The sequence below is a fragment of the Zootoca vivipara genome, chromosome 6 (assembly GCF_965207765.1).
Source record: "Zootoca vivipara chromosome 6, rZooViv2.hap1.1, whole genome shotgun sequence".
Lineage (NCBI taxonomy): Eukaryota > Metazoa > Chordata > Lepidosauria > Squamata > Lacertidae > Zootoca > Zootoca vivipara.
The window spans coordinates 59,303,200-59,327,817 of NC_142589.1; the positions used below are offsets into that span (position 1 = coordinate 59,303,200).

Here is a 24,618-nt window from a genome sequence, read left to right on the forward strand (position 1 = left end):
TTAAAAGGTTCTAGTCCTTATTGTGGCACAAAAAAGCCTCCTGAGGCTAACTGCTGAATGGCTCTGAATCCAAATACTGTATGTACAAAAGGGCTTTATGTAATAGAGAAGCAGAGTGGGTAGGAGATACTATTCCCATGTAACACCCTCAGTTTGAATGGGTTTTTCTTAACTTCCCCTTCTCATTGAGTCAGGGCCAGCTCTACTGTTAGGCAGGTGTTGAAGAGGTAGGGAGCAGCAACAAAGTGTTGGCTAGCGCTGTGTGCCTGTGCCTTGTGATCCGCCTTTCACCAGCTACAGTGGAGAATGCTGTTCCATCACCAGCACTGAAGTAAGGGTGAGCTGCCACTTGGGGTGTGCATGTGTTATTTTGTCTTTCTGGCACTGGCAGCTAGATCTCTTAAGCTGACCCTGAGGACAGTATTGTTTACTCTGCTTAACACTGGCTCTTCAAGATCTCTGTTGCTTGAGAATTGTTTCAGCTCGAGATGTTTGGGGACTGAAGATGGGACATTACATGCAGAGCAGGAACTCCCACCTCAACCACAAAGGAAACTTGTAACCCAACCAAGGCAACATTCTCATAGCAATAGATCTTGCTATCGCCAGGGTGTGTGGTAGGCAGGGGTGTTGCAATAGGGGGGCGGGGCGCCCCGGGCTCCACTCTGCGGGGGCAGCGCCGCCTTGATTCTTTCTGCTTGGGCGAGGCGAGGGGCGGGCCGCTGACACCCTCTCTGGCCTCCCCCCCCCCCGCCTTGCGCGAGCAGAAAGAATCAAAGCGCGAGCCGAGCAAGCTGCGGCGCAGAGCGAGTTTTACAGGGCGACCCTGTAAAACTTGCTCCGCGCTGTGGCTTGCTCGCAGTTTGACGGCGGCGGAGCTCCAGCACCGCTGCAGCCAAACCCGCTCCATAGCACGCATATGCGCAGCGTCCCTCCGTAGCACACATGCTGAGTCACATCACAACGCAGCACGTCACTACAGAGGGACGCTGCGCGCCAAGGGTTGGGGTGCCGCCCCTGGTACCAGGGGGGCTTGCATCGCCGCTGGTGGTAGGCATCTGTCTTAATCATTCAAAGTGAGGACAAGGAAGTTTATGTTGCCTATATTTTGTCTCAACAAAGAGAGATGCCTTGTGCGTCTTGAGGTGGCAATCTAATCTTACTCTGCTATCTCAGAGTATGTTAGGCAAGGCCTTGTAAATACCTGGCTTTGGGGCAGGAAGCCTTAATCCACTTGTTCACAAACAGTCCCATTGACGTAGGTGGGCGCTGTTTCACCACCGGGATGTGCTTGCATGTTACTGCTGGTGCTATAATAAAAGCTGGAAGTGAGCCTAGTAATTACTACTATGTGTTAATCATTCTGTGTATATTTTCCAATATCTAAAAATATAACAAAACACACCTTTTAAAAGCCTCATCCCCCTTAGTCTCAAGCCACCAAATTTACACTGGCAAGATTTAGATTTTCCTGGTAACATCTGGGATGTGTTCCAGGCAGATGACCCTAAGAATAACATAGTTATCAATAATCATTCAATTGCATTTTCTTCAATGCCCTTCTATATGTTTTTTGAGACCTTAGGAAAATCTGGCTGCTTTTCGAAGGATCAGTGCTACTTGGCCATGTTTCTGGCGGCGGCGGCGGCAGTGATCATTATGCGTCACTTACTCAGCACAATTTTAATAAAGTGCCTATTTTTTATTGATCTTCTAATTTGCCCTAAAATACTTCTGCCTACATTAAAAATTATATGCACATTCAGTTGATGGTGCTCAAAGAAATGTTTCAGTGCAGATTTAAGAGTTCTTTAAAAAGCTAGGCTCCTAAATGGCCATTCTTCAGGGCACCGTAACTCACTAGGGCAGAGGTTGCCAACACGCCACATACAAGTGCTAATGTGCCAGCCGGTATCACCTACTGTGCCTGGAAAAGGTCTTGGTAAATATATATAACATAAGAGACTGTTTGATCTTCCTGTTCAATTTGTGTTTGCACTTGGCTTGGCTTCTCCTACGTTGAATACGCCCCTTTAAATATGCCTACCTACTTTTGGCTGCCCAGGAGTGGGCACCTGCCATCTCTGCTGCTCTGAACAGGGAAATTAGGCCACCCCCAGCAGCCATTTTGGCACTTCCTCAAAATTCCAAATGTGCCCCACAGGCCAAAAAAGGTTGGCAACCCTTGCACTAGGTTATGTTTGCCAACGTAGTTGGAATATAGTATGACACTACCCACCTCCCACCAAAATTGGGGAAAATCAACTGCAATTCTATATGTAGCTTACAGCGGGAGCAATGACCTTAAAATGAAGTTTTCAAACATTGGAAGATGGTAGCCTCGAATGGATTCTCCTCTTGTTCACTCCAATAGGCAAGGCTATGCAGCTTCCAAGCCCTACAGAACACATTAAGAATTGCTTCTGAATAGGCAGGCACAGGATGGTGCTTACAGTGGGGATAAAGAACTTCTAGCAACTGGCATGAGAGTTAAAACTTCACCTGTGAACCGCTTGCCAGCAAGCAGGGCGGATCATAGATTATTAGCAACACAGAGATGGGTGCAAAATCTGGCCTTGGACGACTTCTTTTTTTAACTTCAAAAAATCAAGTCCTTTTTAAGGTGGAGGAACACAATGGCAACAATAGCACCGTAACGGAGACACACAAATAGATCAGAAGGGTAGAAAGAGTAATCTCTAGTTCTTTGATCTTGTAATCCAACATCTGGGGCTGCATCTCCCATTATCCCTGACTATTAACTATGCTTGCTGTGGATTGTGTGAGCTGTGATCCAACAAGAGATAGGGAGCCATGGTTGAAGGACATTGCTCCAGTCAATCAGGTAGAGCTCTTTCTCTCAAAGCTTTCTGCCCTCAAGTTATACACTAATAAAACATTCCGTACTCGTGAAACCTGCTATATACACAATTTCTTCTAAGTGCACAATCTGGCTTTCCACTGCGGTAGCTACACACAACTTTGCTACTGGAGTAATTTTATCTGCTGCAAGATGACTGCAGCAGGATTTTGATTTGGCTGCAACAGAAACTGCTGTGTGAATACGAGTTAGTTGCAACAGATAAAAGCAGACCAGAAAGAGGAACTTATTCTACCAAGCAAATCCTAGCTGATGCTCCATTTTTGCAACTGGTTTCTTTTTCTTTTTTAATCCGTACCCCACCAAATTTTTTCATAATGCTTCAGAGATTGCTACTTATAAACTGGTGGTGGGTGATCACTAGAGAGGCCAAAATAATTGGTTCCAATGGGGGCAAGAAATGTGGCTGGTTTAGGAAAACATGCCCTGCCTCAGAATACATTAAATATAGAAAGAGGAAGGTTGGTCTCTGGTAGTAGGGATGCTACACTGATCATCAGTCATGGCAGGAGGGCAGTTCCAAAGAAATCCCAAGTGTGATGGTGAACTGAGCTAGTTGGTGCAAGACTAGGCTTTTGAGTTTCCAGGCTGACCATAGCCTGTCTCTCTACTTGACCAAAGCAATTAACATGGATTTTTGCACCAACTGTCACAGTGACAATGAACAAAGAGGAACTTAGGAATGTGCTGTCCCCTGCCCTGCTCCACCACCATACATTGCCTGCCCCTCACTTCCACTGCCACCTGCAAGAAGGGGGTCATTTCGTGAGTCCTTGGCACTCATCTTCACCCTAGGGGGAGAGGAATAGCAATATTGTGGCCAGTTCTGAATTTGACAGGACTCAATGGATTCTGGTTTTTATGGGGCTAGGTAAAGTTAAAGGGACCATTAAGTCCAGTCGCGGATGACTGGGGTTGCAGCGCTCATCTCGCTTTATTGGCCGAGGGAGCCGGCGTACAGCTTCTGGGTCATGTGGCCAGCATGACAAAGCCGCTTCTGGTGAACCAGAGCAGCGCATGGAAACTCCGTTTACCTTCCTGCCGGAGCAGTACCTATTTATTTACTTGCACTTTGACGTGCTTTCGAACTGCTAGGTTGGCAGGAGCAGGGACCGAGCAACAGGAGCTCACCCCATCGCAGGAATTCGAACCACCGACCTTCTGATCTGCAAGCCCTAGGCAATTATGCTTAATGAGAGGTCAGCTATTTGCCTCATTATCTAGTGCAGTGCAAGCTGGGATTCTACCTCCTTCCACCTCCATTGCAGCTACAGCCCTAAAGCCAGCATTAATTATAGTTTGGGCTCAACCTTTACAGCAACCCTGTTTGCTTAGCCTCTGCCTGCTAGAAGATACTTCAAAAGGTTACTACATTCCTATTCAGCTGCAGTATTTGTCCCCTCCAAGCTTGCTTAGGAGCAGCCTCCTGCCCTGTTGAAGAGTAACAATCCAAACCAGATTTCCCTATCCTGGTGCTGTCCAGCTGTTGTGGACTACAACTCCCATCAGCTCTAGGCAGCACAGCCAATACTCGGGAATGATAGGAGTTGCAGTCCAAAGCTTTCTGGGGGGGGCACCCCTTGATCTAATCTGAAAAGCACATTTTCCCACAGGTGGTAGACATACCCTCAGAACTAACGCCCCTCTTTTTCCTCTCTTGATTTTCATCCCAGCCTCAAGGCCTCAGTGACCCCTTGCAGTCTGTGGCCCACCCTGCTAAGGGTCACTTGACCTAGCATGGGCTCAAAGGTGCACCAAACTATAAGCCTGAAAGTTCACTGACTCACCTGCCAAAGAGTTGGTGTACTTCTCTCCTGCTACTGCTTTGTCACATCAGTATTGGGGAACCTGCTGGACAGCTAACTCCCAGCAGCCCCAGCCAGCACAGCCAGTGGTCCGGGATGATGAGGAGCTGTAGTGCAGCCACACCTAGAGGGCCACAGGTTCCCCACCTCTGATTTACAGAAGGCATTACAGTTGAGAAACAGGAAGCCAGGGAGTAAATGGCAAGGCTCCATGGACCTAGCTGTCCTTTTCCAACTACATCTTAACACTCGTACCTCCATGCAGCCTCTTCCCACAGCTCAGAACCTCATGGAGCAGCCTGCTTCCATCAGGACCTCTCAAGAACCTGGCAACAGAGGGTGGACTCTTTAAAACCAAATAAACCAAGTTTGTCCCCAATGAGGGGAGCTTGACATCCTTCATGGGGGCTCCCATTGGACCTTTTTATTTGTCAGTCTTCCCACTCAATGGGAGGGTCAGAGCTCCTCGCTCCCTGTTTGGTACCAACCTGGCTGGCAGAGAAGATTCAGGGAGAAGGCACAAGAGAAAGAGAGAACTGGGTACAGCAAAAGGCCAAAATAATCTTAACCTTCCTGAGTCTATTTGGTCTGTTATGAAGAGGAAGAAGGGCAGGGGAAGGAATGAGCAGGAACCACCATCTTCCCTGAGTGAAAAGCAAAACAGCCCTTGGAATTGTCCTTGTGCCACGGCAGCCACGCACTGGGGAGGACAGGCAACATCTTCCAGGCGCTAGTTCTTGCTGTAGCCAGTGGGGTTCTGTGACTGCCACCTCCACAAGTCCTCACCTGGAAAAGGGCAAGAGAATAACGGCAATGAGTTAGACTGGAATTCGCTACCATGCCATGTGGGTGGGTGCCACTACAGAGAAGGTCCTTTCCTTGATTTGCAGAGAGATTAGACAAATCCGTGGAGGATAAAACTAAAAATGGCTACTGGGTTATGATAGCTATGATCTACCTCCAGTGCCAGAGGCTGCATATAGCTCTGAATACCAGTTGTTGGGAATTGCAAAGGGGGAGAGATGTTGTTGCGCTCTGGTCCTGCTTGTGGGCTTCCCATTGAGGCACCTGGTTGGCTGCTGTGAGAGCAGGATGCTAGGCTAGCTGGGCTGAAGGTCTGACCCTGCAGGATTCTTTTCATGCAGATGTCAATGCAACACCCCACTCCTATGAGACTCCATGTGAATGAACAGTGGCGAGTGAAGCAACTTGGGTGAAATGAGGAGGGAATGGAAACCCATTTGTTTCTCCAGCTTCTGCCTCTAGGAATAAAGAAGGGGGAGGCAACAGCTGGCAGAAAAGGAGCAAGCAGATGGTCCTCGGTGGGGAGGCTCCACTTACACATTTTGTCCAGGCCAAAAACAGCTTTCCAGCCTAGCTCCCGTTCAGCTAGGGCAGGGTTGGCGTAACAGGAGGCAATGTCTCCTTCCCGACGTGCAACGATCTTGTAGTTTATCTAGAAGAAAGACGGCAGCCTGTCATTAAGCGATGGGAAACCGACCAGGGGCAGCAACCAAGATGATAAGACACATTACTATTAATAGTACCATAATTTTGATTTATTAGTCTCTCACTACAAAATAAAACCCTCTCAGAGACAAAGGAACAAATTACGGTAAGTGCCACAGGCAAAGAATGAAAATGAAAAAATTATGCGTTACAGTGAAGCAAATTGTCAGCAGCAATAAACAAAACATTTATCATAAGCCATCAAATGCATAGGAGAAGAGAGTTGGAAGGATGTTAATGATGGTTCCTGGTGGACCTCACTGGGGAGAGCATTTTTTTCATTTATTTAAAGGCAATCATTGATAAGCTGCTTAATATTCAATAATGTGCAACCTAACCACAACAGCATTCCTTCCAGAAGACTAAAGGGCTGGTTGAAGTTCTCTACTACAGTGTGAGGCTCCTAGACCAAAATGTTGGCTGGTCCCATCAAAAGCACCCTGCATTCTGCATAGTAGGTGGGCTGGTCCTGCCACTGGCAGAGGGGAGCAATGAGCCTCTCTATAGTCCCAATATACACATTCCAGCCACAGTATTATGTCAACTCTTTTTAAACAGGGTCGCAGATCAAAGAGGCCATGTTTGCCTCATATCAAAGGAGGCAGATTTTGGATCCCAAAATACTGAAAGCTACCCCAGATATTGCAGGCATTTATTATTTTAGCACAGGCTAAATAGCCTATGAGCCCTTAAAGCAGGGGTGGGAACCTGTGGCAAGTCATTTAATTCCAATTCCCATCATCCCCAACATCATCTAGAAAGGACCACACGTTCTCCCCAGCCCTGCAGAAAAGTGGATGCAGCCCACCAGCCATATATGGAGACCTGGCTTGATAGCGAACCTGATTTTGCTGTCATAACTAGCACTGCGAACAGAACAGCCTGGCAATGGTCTGGTAAGTGCTAAAATGGGTGGGGAGCCTCCAGTCCAGGGGCAAAATGCAGGACTTCTCCAGGCCACTCCCCTTCCTGGCCTGGCTCCACTCTCGAGTGCTTTTGCATTGCTGGAATGTGTCCTTGAACATCTGGAGGGCACCAGGTTGGGGAAGGCTGAACCAGACTCCTGTTTCGTGGTGGGCCCAGCGAGGGTTGGCCAATTGGCAATGCCTTCCTCTCTCTGGTCTCCTTTACCTAGACCCCAACAGGAGTTCAACCCCCCCTCCTGGAACCCAAGTTGTCCCGATACTCTACCTCTCTTCCTGACGCCTTCTCCATCGCCTTCACCATTTGCAGGACTGAGTAGCCAGTTCCGGTTCCAAGGTTGTATATCTGCAAAGATGCAACTCTTGTGACAAAGGCTTTGTCGACCTTATTTCACTGTGCGGCACTTTCTAGGTGCCTGTCCCCAGGAACTTACAAATATAAGAAAAACGGCACAACAAGGGAAGGGTCTATAGGAAGGAAATGCATTCAGTTTTCAGGTACACGTCCCTAGAGCTTAGTTTCTGTAGGTTGTGGGAAGTAACTAGGGGGCCATGCCAAAGTCTTCATGGAAAAAGCATTATGTGAAACGGGAAGTGTGCATCATAATATAGGGTGGTGGAACTTTCTTGGCGCAAAATTTTGAACACACCCCTGCCTAAACTGAGCCAGTCTCCTGAACAAATTAGGAGAAGTGCCTGGAGTCTGCAAGCAAGGATGCTCCCAAAATCCAGGTGACGGAGGCTCAGTTGACGAGAGCCCCAGCAGAACACAGCAGGGATGGAAGCAGGGCTTCTGACCAAGTCTATGCACTTCCCTACCTTGCAGCCACAGTTCTCCTTGAGCTTCTTCAAAGCTGCAATGTGGCCTTTAGCCAGGTCCACCACATGGATGTAATCCCGGACTCCTGCAGAAGAAGGAGGAAACCCATCAGCCAGTGCACTGTCCACCCCATCTGGGTAGGCCTACATCTTACTTAGTTCAACCTTTGCCAACCTGGTAGCCTCCAGATGATCTGGACTACAAGTCCCATAAGCCCCAGCTTGCTGGGTCACCACCAGGATGATGAAGGCTGAACTGGTTTATCATCAGAAGGAGAGATGATAAATACTGATGCTATCCTGCTATGAAATGAAAGAAACAACCCAGGGAAGATTTTCCAAGCAGATCATGGATTTGCCAAGTTTGATTTTAAACAGGGCTGCCAAAAAAGAATTCTGGGCATTGCAGTTTGCCAAGGGTGCTGTTCCCCTCCCAGTGCTTCAATTCCCAGAGTTTGCTGGGAAGAGGGACTGATTGTTAAACGACTGTGGGAGTGAAACTCTCCCCAGGCCACACCCCTCACAGGCTACGGTTTGCAACCAGACGGCTTTCGCCTGGCTGGAATGTGCTCTGCTTCTTGGTTGCCTGGATGGAAGACAAGAGACGGGTGTTTCAAAACTAGCCTATCATATAAAGGGACAATTCATGTTCATTGCTCCACCCATGCTTGCTGTTCCTGGCCCTGCCCTTCACTGGCCTGTGACCCTCAAAAGGTTCCCCTTAAAGTTTTCCCATCTCTGCCCTAGAACACAAAAAGAGAAAACACCCCCGTGCTTATGTGTGTCTATAAACCACTTGGGTTAGAGGCCCCATAACCTCTCCGGCTTCCACATCTCCAAACTTCCCAGTCCCGTATTTCATGTAGATTTGGAGGTGGGAGCATCGTTCCTTTCAAGCTAGGGTGATTCCAAGCAACTCACCGGTCCCATCCACTGTCTCATAGTCATCCCCAAATACACTCAGGTACTCTCGGCGCCCCACAGCCACCTGGAGTGAACAGAAGGAATAAACGACAGGAAGGCACAGGAGTTAGCAGGAGAAACTCGCTGTGCAAGAGGTGGAGCAGAGGAAACTCTCCCGGGGTGTGTGTGTCTTGGGTACCTGAGCAACGTAGGGCATCAGGTTGTTTGGGGTGCCCTGGGGGTCCTCGCCAATCCTCCCCGACTCGTGGGCTCCAATGGGGTTGAAGTATCGCAGGAGAACCGCGTTCCAGTCCTGAGAGGAGCAGCACAAGAGATTGGATCAGAAAATACTGCCCAGGAGGACCCTGGGTGTAGGGCAGACTTGCTTTCCAGTTCTGCCTTGCACAAGTCTGACTTCAGAGGCATGAGATAAAAAGCTTTTCTTTATAGTGGTATCAGAAAAACTAACACATCACTCCAAGGTACAAAGAGGTAAAGCCACTTCTGAGGATGTGGCCAGTTTGGTGGCCATGGATCAATGATCCACGTAAATATTATATGCCCAGACACAATTCATTTATATGGAATTACTTGTAACCAATCTCTGGCTTATGTCAATTATATTTTAAATATATGTTTTTATATACTGGAGCAGATAAATTGAGCTAAATGTATAGGCTTATGATGCTATTATAAGGCCATGGACTTGTGGATTCTTAATATATATGCCTTTCTTTCCATTAGTTCCAGAAGTAATGAAATAAGTAACACGTATTGAAATTAATGCTATATGAGTTTTTGCAAAAATTACAATAAAGATTATTTTAGAAGAAAAAAAAAGGAAAATAACCCAGAAAATACTGCTGAGGACAATTGTACCCCTGCGTTATAAGGGGGTTGGTGGTGGGGTACGTTGCTCACTCACCGGCTCTGCCTTGCACAAGTCTCGGATCATCTCCTCGATGAAATACTTGGATTTCCCGTAAGGGTTTGTGCAGCCTCCGACAGGATGGTTTTCGTCAAGGGGGAGGTAGGCCGGGTCGCCGTATACTGTGGCTGAGCTGCTGAACACAATGTTCTTGACCCCGTGCACTTTCATGGCCTGCGGAAGAATGCAGACAACCTAAGCTCAGTGCTCTTCCTCCAGATGTCTCTGGATGTTCTTGGACTGCAACTTCCATCATCCCTAACCACTGAGATAGCTGAGGATTATGGGAGTCTGAGTCCAACAAGAGTCGGGGAGCAAAGGTCAAAGGGCACTGAGCTAGCCAGGCGCCATTTAGCAGGGGTTCTGTTTGAAAGTGATTCCTCAAGAGCAGGAGGAAGCCTTGATAACGGGGGAACAGCACTTCCCCAGGCCAGGACGGGCCAAATCCAACCCCTGCCCAGCCTTCCTCCAGGCCTGAGTGACACTATGGAAAGCCTGTCGCACGTGATGCCGGAAGCACCTTTGGGCTGCTCTGACGGGCATCTGCACCACACGCAAGATGGGCCTCATGCATCTGACATCCTCCTGCAAACCCAGACTTATAACAGAAGCCTTACAAACCCAGGTGGAATAGGCCATGTTCCTGCTTACCTCCAGCAGTCGGATGGTCCCAGTCAAGTTCACTTTGTAATATTCCAGCGGTATCTGGACAGACTCTCCCACAGCCTTGAGGCCCGCAAAATGCATCACGGCAGAGAAATTGTGCTGCCAGGAAACAGAAGGGAGAGCTGTGTTAAGAATACTTCTGTGGAGGCTACAGTACGTTTTCTATTTAAAAAAATAAAATGTTGCCCTAATGGAAAGCCGGAAGAGGTACTTTTTTTAAAAAAATGAGAAATGCCATTTTGTGTACTAATTCAAAGGGCTTTTGGCCCAATCTTGCAAACACACACTCCGGAGCCAGGTGTCCTCCATCTCTGGCAGGAGAGCCAGATGCTCTCAGGGAACTGGGTATGTTTAGCCTGGAGAAGAGAAGGTTAAGGGGTGATACGATAGCCATATTCAATTATATAAAAGGATGTCATATAGAAGAGGGTGAAAGGTTGCTTTCTGCTGCTCCAGAGAAGCGGACACGGAGCAATGGATTCAAGCTACAAGAAAGAAGATTCCACCTAAACATTAGGAAGAACTTCCTGACAGTAAGAGCTGTTCGACAGTGGAATTTGCTGCCAAGGAGTGTGGTGGAGTTTCCTTCTTTGGAGGTCTTTAAGCAGAGGCTTGACAGCCATCTGTCAGGAATGCTTTGATGGTGTTTCCTGCTTGGCAGGGGGTTGGACTGGATGGCCCTTGTGGTCTCTTCCAACTCTTTGATTCTATGCCAGCCTGACACAACCCACAACAGGGCTGTGTGGCTCCGGAGGGGTGCAGATGCCACTTCTGAGTTCTGGGGCTGACAGGGATCACTCGCTCCCCAGCAAAGCCCAAGGAGGCACATCTGGTGCCTTTTGCCAGGTGAAAATATTGTTCTAGAAACAGGCCTTTGGCTAATTAACATCTCATGTGTTTGTGGGAGAGGGGGCTATTGGTTTCTTTTTGTTCTTGTTTTTATATGTACAGTCGTACCTCAGGTGAAGTACTTAATTGGTTCTGGAAGTCCATACTTAACCTGAAGTGTACTTAACCAGAAGCGAACTTTCCCACTGAAAGTAATGGAAAGTGGATTAATCCATTCCAGGCGAGTCCAAGGGGTACTTAAATTGAAAGTACTCAACCTGAAGCATACTTAACCCGAGGTATGACTGTATTTACAAAATACAAAATTCTCATGTTTCGAACCACCCTGTGACCTTCGAGTGAAAGGCGGTATACAAATTAAATAAATAAATAAATGGGCCAGAAATAAACACAGCGGGGGGAGTGGTGGTGTGGGGAGCAGCATGGCAGCAACACAAAGATGCTCTGATGCACGCACATTGGGAACAATAAAATCTCCCCAGAGGCTGAAAGGAGTGCTGTGGGGAGGGAAGGGAGCAACAGGGGGGTGAGCAGACAGCAGAGGCAGGAGAGATGGAAGCCTCTCCTGCCAGCCCAAAGTGTAATCCAAGACAGTGAAGTCCAGAGATCGAGGGGACCACCACTGAGGAGGCCCTGATGCCACCCAGAGAGCAAAAAGTAAGCCAGAATAGTGTCCCCCATTGGCAGGGGGGAGGGGGTGATGCTCTGACCCATCTCAATATGTGTAGTGGGAAACATTAAGCTGTAGGATCAGGCCCTCACCTTCTTGAAGATGTTGTGGAGACCTGCCTCATCAAGGACATCCAGTTCCTGGAATGGAATCTTCTTGCCCACGATCTCCTCCACCCGCTGAATACTCTCGGGGACCGTGCTGCCCCCTAGGGAGAAAGGCTGTTTTTTGACACCATGCCAGAGTGGACCCAATTCCGAAATCAATGAGGAAGACTTAGTGGTGCCTTATTGGGGGCAGAAACCCAGGGGCCCCCACTCAGCAGAGGGAACGGGGGGGGGACCCTCAAATATGGAACGGCTGGGTTAATGATCACATTGTGAGGTAAATACATGTTTCCATCTAAGGACTTAAATTATCCCAACAGCACTACTGAAAGGACTCACACATCCAGATCCACGACCCTATTTAGGATTGGAATAGGCACCTGGTAGTCCAGGAGCTTAGTCTGGCCCCCAGGGACTTTCCATCCACGTTCCAGCCTCAACCTAGAGCAGGGATAGGGAACCTGTGGCCCCCCAATTGTTGGGCTCCAACTCCTATCAGTCCCAGACAGGACATTCAATGGTTAAGGAGTGATGGTTGCTATAGTCCAAGAAATATCTGGAGGTTTCCCCTCCTTGTCCTAATGCAGGGGTCAGCAACCTAAGGCCCATGGGCCGGAAGCGGCCCGCGGAGGTTGTTTGACTGGCCCACAAGCTGCCCCCAAACCGAGCTGCCCGCTCGTGCACTGGGCTAAACCAGTGTGGTGCAGAGACTCGTTTCCAGAGTGCTGGAAATTGTGTCTGTGCAGATGCAGACAATCGCCGAAAATTGTGGGCTCATGCACACGGGGGGATCTCCACGGGACTGATCCGGCCCAGGCAAGATAAACCTTGCCGGCCCCTGACCTAAAGAGTTAAATAAACCTCTGCTTCTGTGAATGGGTGGGTGCAGCCAATGTTGCTGCCTCACTCTGATTCCTCACAGTTCCTTCCTCCTACTTGAGCCAAGCCAGCCCCTTCTCCAAACGGCAACAGACATTCCTCCATCGCTCTGCTGTGCCTCTGACTTGGAGGCAAAAGGCTCCTGATCCCTTCCACAGGTGGAGCAATAGTGGCCTGGTCAGATGACTGGCTGAGGTGCACAAAAGCAGAATCCTGCCAGTGACCCAGCTGCTGTTCATGTGGGGAGGCTGGGTGAAAAAGAGAGAGCTTTTGTCTGTATCTCAAGTGAGTGAATGGAGAGGCATAGGAAGAGGAAGGCTGAAGTCTGTGTTGCCACGCTGGGAGAGAGAGGGTTAAAGAGCCCTTTGCCTCTGCAAATCAGTGGGTGGAGCTAATGCTTCTGGCCTATGGGGCTTTGCTCAACTATGAATATCCCTTTACTGAGTCAGACCATTGGAAGGGCCATAGCTTAGTGGTCGAGCATCTGCCTTCCATGCAGAAGGTACCAGGTTCAATCCCCAGCATCTCCAGGTAGGATTCCTAGAAAGCCACTGCCTGATCTAGATCAGGCATAGGCAACCTTGGCTCTCCAGATGTTTTGGAACTGCAACTCCCATGATGCCTGACCACTGGTCCTGTTAGCTACGATCATAGGAGTTGTAGTTCCAAAACATCTGGAGAGCCAAGGTTGCCTATGCCTGATCTAGATAAACCAATGGCCTGACTCAGCTTAAGGTAGCTTCCTGCATTCCTAGAGGTCCATCTAATTCATCAGAACTCAACTTCAGGTCCCCAGATGTTGTTGAACTACAACTCCCATTATCCCCAGCAAGCTTTGCCAATGGCCAGGAATAATAGAAGGTGCAGTCCCAACAGAATCCAAGGGCCCACAGTTGAAGAAGGCTGGTCTGCATGAAATGGCAGCAGCTCTCCATGGTTTCAGGAGATGGGACTTCTCCCTTCTTCTGGATACGCAGCAGGTATGATCTAGCAGGCCTCGTTTGCCAGGGATTGAACGTGGGGCCTTCTACATCCAAAGCAGGTGCCCTGCCACTATGGCCCTTCTCTAAATCCCCGCCAAACTAGTTGCTGCCAACCCAAGCCTTGGCTGCCTCCTTACCTCGGATGGCATTGTGGAAATTGTCAAGGACCACAGGGGTGTAGCCTGCCTCAGCCAGTTCCAGAACGCAGTGGCTCCCTATGTAGCCGGCTCCGCCCGTCACAAGGATCTTTTCTGACATCGTCACCTGAAAGGGGACATGGAAGCTGCTTGAGAGAGGAGGGATGGGGGCCTTCATGGGAACCTCAGAGCTGCAGAAGCCTTCGCGGAGGACCCAGGAAGGATGTGGGTGCGCCCAACAGATATCTGCCTGGATGGCACAAGAGGCGAAAATCCAGCCTGAGTCAAGACAGGTGTTGCACAGAATGAATGCACACAGCTTTCATATCTCATGACTGCACTGGGGAAGTCGTGACATTCTTTTCAGGTCCAGAAGTCAGCATCCTGAGAGTTTTGGCTCATATTTAATAAGGGGACATAGCAAGTTCCTAGTCTTTAAGACTGCAACAGCAGGCTTGGAAATCAGACAGGGCCTGGTGGTGTTTCGGAAGATGGGCTTCCAGTGGTGATGAGGTCCCCAGGACACCAAAACTGCACTAAGACAGTGCAGGGTTGTTGTGAAGAGAACTCTGACGCCTTTTGACACCCTTTGCATGCTAAACAGAAATAGGGGAGTGTTCTCTTCTCTGAAGATGTGACATTAATGTCACAGGATGAAACCCCCTCCGAGCCTGCCTCCTTCCTTCCCACAACTTCCCTCAACCTCAATACAATTTGGAGTAAATTGCAACATTTACTTCATCATCTATTTCCCACTCCTTTGGGATCCTCTGTGTGGTAGTTGCCCTACAGAACCAACACTATTCTTACTTAACCAGGGACCAAAAAAACCTGCAGTTCTTACAAGTAGCAAAAATATAGTCATCTGGGAGAGGACAGGATCAACCACTGGGGTGGGTGGGGATTGGACTCTGACCAGGGCAATGAGTCACTTTGTTGAGATCCACCCTGTTTTGCCCAAGAACCAAAGAGTGGGTTGCCAACACCACAGGGCAGCTGCCCAAAAGTACACCTCTGGCTGTGTGTGCATCTTCGCAGTCAGCAGACAGATGGGTGAGCCCCACCTTTCTGCCCACTGAAAGAGGTTTCTGTCCTCCATCTCCCTGGAGAGAAAGGCGGGGCTGGAGCAGGAAGGGGTGGGTGGGTGTTTCATCCTCCCAAATGGACAATTTTTTTCCCAGAGAACAGACCAGCTTTTAGTCTTCTCGAGCTGGCAAGGTTCAGTGTCTTGCCTGGAACAGAAGCCCTCAGAGTAGCAGCTGAGAAGACTAAGCCAACTAGGCAAACTGGGCTCACTCCAAAGGCCAACAGAAAGAATATCCAAATACACATACACAAAGAAAAGCATTCATGTTGGGGGGGGGGGAACCATCGCAGAGATGTGGCTGGGCTGTTAGGCTTGGACTAAGGTTCAAATCGAGCCTCAGGCATGCTCCTGAGCAGCCTTGGCCAGATTACCCCAGAGCCTCAGTTGTCTTCATCTGCAAAATGGGAACACATTGGGTCCCTGTCTATTTCTGAATCCAGCAAGAGCACCCTGTCCTTAACTTCAAAGCCCTTCTTGGCCTTGCCCCCTCCTCATCCCTTAGCTCATAGGATTCAATAAGCCCTTGTCTGTGATCTTCCCTCCTTCAGTTCCACAACCCTCAACCAACCAAACGTTTTCTCAAAAGACTCCATCCTTTCTCTCTCTCTGCTGGAAATTGCCTCCCACAATGCCAGCCTGATGCCACCTCTCCCCCTTCAAACCCCACCCCCATCTTTTCTGTGAAATCTTTGGTACAACCCCACCCCAATAATCCTACTGAAGCCACATGCAACTGTAAGATATACATATTTTATCCCCATTTCCTCCCTTCTTCTGTTGCATCCGCTGCCCACTGAGTCAAATTACAGATTGGAAATGCCATGGGGGCAATGACTTATACATTATAAAGTGCTGGTTCCACTCTGGAAATGAACGTTTAAAAAACTAAACTAAAAACAAGGTGGGGGACAAGGTGATGGAAGAGATGCAGACCAGGGCAATCTGAAACAAGAAGCATGCCTAATTTCCAGGCCAGCCTCCCTTAACCTCGTTCTCTCCAGGTGTTTTAGGCTAGGCTGATGGAACCCAGAACATCTGGAGAAGAGCATCTGGTTGAGAAAGGCTGGTTTAGACACCTGGCAGAGGAAATACAAAGGACCCAAGTGTACATTAGATGCCCATTAACAAAGGCATCCACCACAAAACCCCCACCACTTCCTAAAAGAAAAATAGGAATAGGCGTGAGAAAACAGAAGGCTATGGCTGGCAAAAAGAACTGTAGTTCAGTGGTCAAGTGCCTTGTGTGCATCCCAACAATCCCAGGTTCGATCCCCGGCATCTCCAAGTGGGACAGACCCCCTTACGAAACCCTGCAGAGCCACTGCTAGTTGCAAGAAGGACCAGCTTCCTGTGTTCATATGCTCCTATGACAATCTCAGCATATGAGCTTCTTCCAGGGCCTCAGGCCCACTTTCACACACCATAATAAAGCAGTTGTGTGGACTTTGGCGCTCCTGCAAGCACAGTTGATCCAATATAGTACTTGGATTATTATTTTTTACAATTTTGTATCATGATTAGCCAAAACAGAAGCCCTTGCGATAGCCAGCAGCTATGATGCTTTCCCCCCTGCCATTTCTCCTGGCTGAACAGACCATCTGCTTAGCCCCTTTTGGGACTGCCCTGGCATAACCTCACTTGCTCCTCCGCCCAAAACCATGTTTTCAATCCGTTTCTGCTTTATAATCTGCAACCTTTGCTGCAGGGTGATTAACGCTTAAGCTTTGATTGCCAGGACAGGCAAAAGATATACTGTGCTTCCGACAACAGTGCAGCTCCCAGCACTCTCCAACTTAAAAAATATGTTAACAGGTTCTGCTCCTGCCCCTTTCATAACAGCCTGAAAAGCAGAAATGTAACAGAGAAAGCTTCCCCATCTCTGTGTATATCCTTATGTCTGGAAAAGCTACACCTGCTAGTTGTTGGTTGTTTTTTTTTGCAGGAGCAGGGCAGTAAAAATGTTGGCGGCTCAATTCCTACATTGCTGCTTTTGCAGGGAACAAGAGAATTAAGCTCCGTGCCAGTTCAATCTACTTTCTGGCCCCCATTGCAGGTATGTTGAAACACAGTCACACCCTGTGGGTGTGCAGAGTCAGTTACATGGCTGGGAGCCAACCTGCTTCAGAGAACAGGATATAGAGACTCCAGAGTCACACAGTTCCTGGTCAGAGATCAAAGGGGGAGTGGCATGATGGAGTAGAACTCACCTGGGCAGGCCAGACACCTGCAAGTGGAAATAAAGCCTTAGGAGGAATGGTTGAGGGAGTTGGGTAAGTTTAGCCTGGAGAAGAGAAGGCTGAGAAGTGATATGATAGCCATCTTCAAATATCTGAAGGACTCTCCTTCACTGGGTTTTTTTTTAAAACAGAGGTTGACTAGCCATCTGCCAGGGATTCTTTACCTGTAATTCCTGTATTGCAGCAGGCTGGACTTGGAGTCCTCCAACTCTACAATTCTATGATAATTAGACTCCCCTAAACAGCAATCTTTAGAATAGCAGATGGATTCAGGCATGGACTTTTCATATTATTAATTAGATAGAATCATAGAGTTGGAAGAGACCACAAGGGCCATCCAGTCCAACCCCCTGCCAAGCAGGAAACACCATCAAAGCATTCTTGACATATGCCTGTCAAGCCTCTGCTTAAAGATCTCCAAAGAAGGAGACTCCACCACACTCCTTGGTAGCAAATTCCACTGCCAAACAGCTCTTACTGTCAGGAAGTTCTTCCTAATGTTTAGGTGGAATCTTCTTTCTTGAAGTTTGAATCCATTGCTCCATGTCCGCTTCTCTGGAGCAGCATGTATTGGTGTATTGATGTATTGGTCACTTTTTTTTTACCAAGGTAACTCTAAGCAATTTATGGTATATAAGCAAAGAAACACATACAGTAAAACCAGCATAAAAGAAAAACATTTGAAGCAAAATCATAAGGGTGATCCTATCAAGGAGACCACAGATAATTAGCAGCCAAACGTTTTTCTAAGCTATGTAATGACGGTGCCAGGCAAGCATCCCTGGAGAGAGCATTCCACAAGCTGGGAGCCACCACAGAAAAGACCCGCTCTTGTGTTGCTACCCTCAGGCATCCTGAGGAAGGAACACACAATTAAGGGATTCAGATGACAATCACTGGGTCCAGGTTCGTTCAGAGGGGACTTTAGAAGGTGGTAGGTATACAAGCTGTACTGTAGCTACACCAGCAGTGCCACACCAAGACCACCTGGCTCTGCTGGCACACCTTGAGTCCACACAGCCCTCCCTCCCACAATTTGAGCGTAACTCTAACAGCCCAATGAATGAGGACAAGTTAAGGTGACTCAGTTATGTGAGAAGAACCACAAGCTGTCAACAACTGTAGGAGAAGCAGGAAGAAACCTGATTTGAGTCAGATTTTGGAGAAACAACAGAAAGAGACACCGTGATGGGCAAGATGCAAAAATCCAGGTAGTCGATCAACTAGCAGGAAACAAAAGCATGTATTCAGTAAAATACATACAGGTCTTTATTGGTATGTCTGTGAATTTTGACAGGTACAAATTGCTTTAAACCAGATTGTGGAGACATGTCTAGAAAAATTCTTTATTCTTGAAATGATCTTCTATCAGATCATTAATGAACCCTGTAAAGCTTCTGTTTATTAACTGGCAAGAGCCAAAATTTATCCTAGAACTGTGAGTTACAAGCATGCTCCCAGCTCCCAGCATCTGTATGGCTGAAGGGGTGCTACAGAGAGGAGAGTTTAACCTTTGTCACTCATGCATTTTCCTTAATCTGAAATCTACCCCTTACAACTGCTACTACCTGTAATTCTGAAACCTGTACGTTAGAGGGGGCAGGGGTAGCTTGCCCCGGCACATCTACAGACTGACTGACAGGGAGCAAAGTGGCCTCAATCTCCTCTCCCACAGCCCATGCATTTGCACTAAACCATGGTTTGGCTTAGCATGATGTGCAAAGCATATAGCCTTTGTTGGCCATAGTAGGCTATCATACAAACACGATGCAAGAATATGAAGATGAAGGGATGGAGCTATGCAGATCCAACTTGCTCATTTCTCAGTGGCACTCACCCAGTTCTGTATGTGAAAGCTACATGGGATAAAGTTGAAAGTGTACCAAACCCTCCTGACAACAAGAGGGCAGGGGTGGGGAAACTGTTAGACTCCAGCTCCCATCATCCTTCACCTTTGGCCATGCGGGCTGAGGCTAATGGGAGTTGGAGTCCAACAACATCTGGACCACAGGTTACAATGCCAAGTATGACTTCAATATGATATCTTTGATTTTTTTGTTTTATGGTCCAATTTCAAATACAAGGGAAGAGTGGGTATAACATGAAACATATTCTACATAGAACTTACATTCCAAAAACCTCACACATACACTATGTAAAAGAATGAAAGTTTACTACCCCCTTCTCTCCCTACCTCTATCCCCCCCCTGCACCTTATACTGTATACAGCATTAAAATCTCACATGGAATAAAATCTAGCTGTAAAAAAATAAAAAGGTTTTGTGATCTGAAAACAGAGACGATGTATGCACTTTTGTGACCCAAGAAAATCTTTAATAAAAACAAAATTTTAAAAATAACTTGCATTCCAAACAAAGCACATAGGTATAGCCTCAGGAGGATAGGAAAAGTTTTGACACACACCTTAATATCACCCCAAGCAGCCATCAAACCACAGTATACTCCCAGCACAAGTCACGTGCCGCGAGGGGCCTAATCCCAGGTACATCAATTTTAAGAAAAAAGAAATGAGAACCACATTGCTTCAGCAACAACAGCATCCTCCAGTCCAGGCATCCCCAATTTCGGCCTCCAGATGTTTTGGCCTACAACTCCCATGATCCCTAGCTAACAGGACCAGTGGTTGGGGAAGATGGGAATTGTAGCCCAAAACATCTGGAGGGCCGAAGTCTGGGGATGCCTGTTCTAGTCTAACAAACCCTTTAGTAATCTGTTACAATGTATGAACATGCCAAACTCAAGAGTAACAGCTTGTATAGACACAACTTTGAGGACATCGTCCACACTCCAGATATTTCCATGCTGGCTGCTACTAGAAGGTAATTTTTCCTTTACAGAAAAGTTCATCACTGCAGAGAAGCAAAATCTTCCCTCTATATGTGATGCTAGGCGATCTGAAACCTACAGAGATTATGCAATGGGGAAAGCGCATCTCTGTGTAAAGAAAACATAGGGGTACACTAAACACATCTGCACTCCCTGCAACACACTGGTTTCTCCTCCTACATAGGAAGTTGCCTTCTGCAGAGTCAGACTATTGGTCTATCTAGTTTAGTATTGTCTTTTATACTGACAGGCAACTAACTGCCTTGCAGGACTTCAAACAGGTGTGCTTACTAGGTCTACCTGGAAATGCTGAAAATTGAACTTTGGACCTTTTGCATGCACAGTATGTGCCCCAGCACTGAAGCCTACCCTTTCCCATAGCCATCATTTAGCTGGTTATAAGAGGAAAAGCACAAAAGTTATTATGGGATAAGCTTCCCCTGGGTAATTTGTTAGTCTTTTATTAGATACCACGACAGTCAGTTAAAAATATAACGGATTGTCCACAGTTTGAGGTGATCCTGACCAGCATGTGGAAAGAGCAGATTATCGTGCCTTGCTTTGATTTTTAACACACAGGTGTTTACTTGCATAGTACTAGAAGCAAGATGCCACCCCCACCTCTGGATATATCATTTCTGGAGATTCAGGAGAAAGCAAGAATGGGGATGCAAACTAACCTCCCCACTCCCCCTCCACAGGCTCTTGCAACATAATTACCCCAAGAGCAAACAGGAAATGTAGGAATACGTAGAACTGCCTATACTGAGTCAAATCATTCGTGCAGCTTGTGTACGTTGACTAACAGTGGCTCTGCAGGGTTTCAGGCACAGGCCAGCTCCCAGCCCTATCTGGAAACGCCAGGGATTGAACCTGACACCTTCTGGATGCAAAGCAGATGCTCTACCACTGAGTTATTGCCCTTGAAGTGGTTTAAGACAGGTATCGGGAAGTAAAAGGAGACAGCTGTATCGTTTCACAGCAAGTGGGCACAGGATGGAAACGATCAGGTGAAGGCTTTCCTTTGCATGGAGGTAAAGCAGGCCAGGAAAGGCTGCTCATTTGCTAATGCTCCAGCCTGCTGTTTAAAGGCACATGAGCAGGGGCACCAGGAAAATGTGGCAACCTGATGGCACAGAGGCTACCCGGGCTGCCGACCTCCCTCGCTGAACACCAAGAGATCCCATTAACCCTCCCCAAAAAAACTCTCCCCCGCCCCGCTTTTAGGATGAGCAGCATCGCATGTATTAAATCAGAACCTCAGTCAGTAACATCTTCCTCCCTATGAGGTTTCAAATTGCCAAGGCACTCATTCATTTCATTCATAAATAAATATATATAAATGCACACACACCACCCGGTACCGCCTACCAAACTCCCACACTCACCAGCAGCTCTGGAAGCACCTCCAATTCAACAGGGGCGTATTCATCGGCGCGTCTCCTTTAAGAGCTCCTCGGTCCCCTTCCTCCGCTGCTCCCTCCTGGCCCCGCCCCGGCCCGTAGCGTGGCGACACGCAGCAGCTTCCCCATGGAAACGTGTCACTCTTCTCCCGCCCCGGCCACTCCCCTCCCGCCCCCGCTACGGGAAGAGGTAAGAGCCAAAAACTGCCAAGCCATCAGCCATTGGATATAGACAAGTCGGCGCTGTTGTTCTCCCAGCCAGGCACTGGCTAGGCAGAGACCTGCATTGTGACTTGCCTTCAGCACCTTCTCTGCTTGGCTTCGGAGGCAGCCTTCTCCAACACGGGATCCCCAGGTGCTGGGCTACTGGCTACTCCATCATCCCTAACCAGCAGGGATGCTGGGAGTTGTAGTCCAACATCTGGAGACCCAAGGCTGAGAAAGGCTGCCCTAAGTACATAGTTGCTATGTTGTTTTTCCTCTCTCTCTCCTTTCAAGAAGCATATCGAGGTGCAGAATAATAAACATGTAATAAACATGTCTTCAGTAGTACAGATATTTGTCATTTTAGAGTCATTTATTGCAAAGGTTGATGAATGCAATACATCAAATAGCAATAGAACAAATAACTATTTACTCCCGCACGAATACTCCCCCGCCAAACGCATCCAATTGCTGTTGTTCATGAAAATACGTTTATATTCATAAAGTGGGAGAGACACCGTTACCTCTTCGGAAAATCACATCACAAGCATTACCTGATTTAAAAATTAATTTCACCGATTGGATGCGTTGTATCAGCAGCTGCTTCTTAGAACACACTGCCCCCTAGTGGCCGAATGTGTGAACTGACATCTACCTTCTTGTACGTACTTGATTCTCGAAGGACAGGGGTTGGGGGACGCCTGGCCCCAGGGGCTGAATGTGGCCTTCAGAATCTACCCCAAGCCATACTCCACACTGGTCCTACTCCAGGCCCTCCTCGACTGCTTGTGCCTGGCTGGAATCTCATTTCCTCGACCTGTGATAATGCCTCTTGCTTGCCTGGATGGAGAGGGGTTCCGCGTGAGTGTAAAAAGATTTGGCTTTTACACAGGTGGGATGTAACAAACAGTAAAGAATCATACCTGTTACCCCATTGCCCTTGGCTTGCCCACAACTGGCATGTTCCACTCCCAGCGAGGTTGCCCACAAGGGAATGTGGTTCTCAGGCTTAATGCTTTTAACATATTATTCTCATCAGGGTAAAAGAATCAGATGAAAAGAATGTGAGCCCACCCCATGCCTCAGCCAAGCACAGCGGTCACCCCTCTCTGCAGGGGGCGGACTCTGGGTTTCAATGGGTTGGAGAGGATATATTGATTGCAATGTATCCCTCCAGACACCCATGCATGTGGGTTGAACAGAGTTTCAAAATCCCATCCTTGGCAGCAAAACTAAACACATAGGGAATTAAGCTGTAAAACCTTATTTGGAGCAAGTCCAACTGAAGTAAGCTGGCTTTCCCCTTCTTACCCTGTTTCATTAAGATTCAGGGAGTAATTAAGGAAGTAAGTTTGAAAATATATTTACTTACTTTATAATCATGGATTGGTTCACAGCAACAGTAGCAGTAACAACTATGCAGGCAAAATACTTATATTTACAATATAACCAGCTTCAGGCCTGTGCCTAAAGGTGAGGCAAGCAAAGGCATGCCTGCATCCAACACTGGTCAAAGGAGAAGCAAGAGGAACAGGAAGTACTATATGCTGCTTCCTCCCCAGGAGAGGAGGGGAAATGACATCACACAGAGCCCTCTCTATGAATTGCACTTCTATGGGCTGAGTATCTGGCTATCAGCAATACAGCTCTGTGGACTTAGCCCCTTCTCATGCTAACTAGCAAGAACATGCCCTTGTTGGGTTTGGCTGCTAATTTTGCACAGATTGTGCTAGTGATCCTCCTTGCATGGAGGAGCGCAACAGCATGGCCATTTCGTGCAGCAGCAGTGAACTAGCTCATGTGCTTGAGGTTGGGGACTGGGGAGCTGTACAGCAAAAGGAGAGAGGACTTGGTGGAAGTGCAATGTCAGCCATGCTTCCGTTTCAAAGTGTGGACCCCCTTCTGAAGAGTATGAAGGGGCTTTAATGGAGGGTGGGAAGGGGTCAGACAGGCCCCCTTCCACATTCAAAGACTGCATGAGTGGGTCACAAGGCAGCTTGAAATAAGTCTAAATCCCACCATCTAATGTAGTCAGGAACTATGCCCTCCACTGAAGGGGATCAATGCCCTACACAAGCACACTGATGTACATGTGCAGACCTCTTCCAAACAAGGAGAAGCCCTAATTGGCAATAGTCCCCTTTCAAGTGGAGGAGCTCTACCTAGGTACATGTGCAGGGCCCCTTCTCCTGCCCACTGAACATGAAGTGTGGTGTGCATGCACACACACACCAACACTGGCAGTGAAAATATATCTCTCACACACATTGGTTGTGTTGCTTTTTCTCCAGTGGCTTTCTGAAAATGAAAAGAGGAGAGAAGTTTGACAAGAGAGAGGAACATCTCCCCCTGTAATGTAGCAGGATGATAGGTTAGCAAAATATTGTTAAGGAGAAAACATTCAGTTCAGTTTGATGGACAAAAGTGCCTAATTTGAGAATACTCCCCCCCCCCCGAATGCAAGAATGTCTTAATTTTTTTCCTCACCCTGCTTAGAAAACAAAGGCAGGATTTATCAAATTATTCTCCCCGTTTTTTTTCCCCTCTTGGGAGCCACCCTCCCACCCCAGCTCCAGATTTGGGGCATTGTTAAGGAAGTCGTAGAATCTTAAGAGTTGGAAGGGACTCCAAGGGCTATCTAGTCCAGCCCCCTGCAATGCAGGAATTACGGCTGAAGAATCCCTGGTAGACAGCTATTCAATCTCTGTTTAAAATGCCTTCAGGGAAGCAGAGTCCGTCACCTCCAAGGGAGTCTGTACTACTGTCAAACAGCTCTGTCAG

General features: G+C 47.8%; 1 protein-coding gene and 1 long non-coding RNA gene across 4 annotated transcripts; both read right to left on the reverse strand.

Annotated features, from left to right (window-relative positions):
* Positions 1-1,352: 1,352 nt before the first annotated feature.
* On the reverse strand, positions 1,353-2,405 carry LOC148685362 (uncharacterized). Its single transcript, XR_015950334.1, has 2 exons — positions 2,304-2,405; positions 1,353-1,507 (listed from the first exon to the last, which is right to left on the reverse strand). It is a non-coding gene; the product is annotated as an uncharacterized LOC148685362 (long non-coding RNA).
* A 2,261-nt stretch (positions 2,406-4,666) lies between these two features.
* GALE (UDP-galactose-4-epimerase) lies at positions 4,667-23,406 on the reverse strand. Of its 3 annotated transcripts, none has more exons than XM_088671098.1 (12): positions 23,210-23,406; positions 22,493-22,677; positions 14,060-14,186; positions 12,046-12,161; positions 10,420-10,533; positions 9,766-9,942; positions 9,040-9,153; positions 8,859-8,925; positions 7,938-8,023; positions 7,387-7,464; positions 6,028-6,142; positions 4,667-5,472 (listed from the first exon to the last, which is right to left on the reverse strand). In XM_088671098.1, the coding sequence occupies exons 3-12, from the start codon at positions 14,178-14,180 to the stop codon at positions 5,417-5,419; spliced, it is 1,044 nt and encodes a 347-aa protein (XP_088527224.1). In that variant the 5' UTR covers positions 14,181-14,186; positions 22,493-22,677; positions 23,210-23,406; the 3' UTR covers positions 4,667-5,416. The 3 variants fall into 3 exon arrangements, with proteins under 3 accessions (XP_088527224.1, XP_088527223.1, XP_034975283.1); XM_088671097.1 differs by having other exon boundaries at positions 22,507-22,677; positions 23,210-23,365; XM_035119392.3 differs by lacking the exons at positions 22,493-22,677; positions 23,210-23,406 and adding an exon at positions 21,619-22,049.
* Positions 23,407-24,618: the final 1,212 nt, after the last annotated feature.

What these genes read in the sequence shown, in the direction of transcription:
- GALE (XM_088671098.1), bottom strand. Translation starts at nt 14,180, where the DNA reads ATGTCAGAAAAGATCCTTGTGACGGGCGGAGCCGGCTACATAGGGAGC. An exon ending in TCCACAACATCTTCAAGAAG is followed by an intron (nt 10,534 to 12,045) that starts GTGAGGGCCTGA and finishes GTTTCCTGGCAG; the next exon opens with CACAATTTCTCTGCCGTGAT. An exon ending in GGACCATCCGACTGCTGGAG is followed by an intron (nt 9,943 to 10,419) that starts GTAAGCAGGAAC and finishes ATTCTTCCGCAG; the next exon opens with GCCATGAAAGTGCACGGGGT.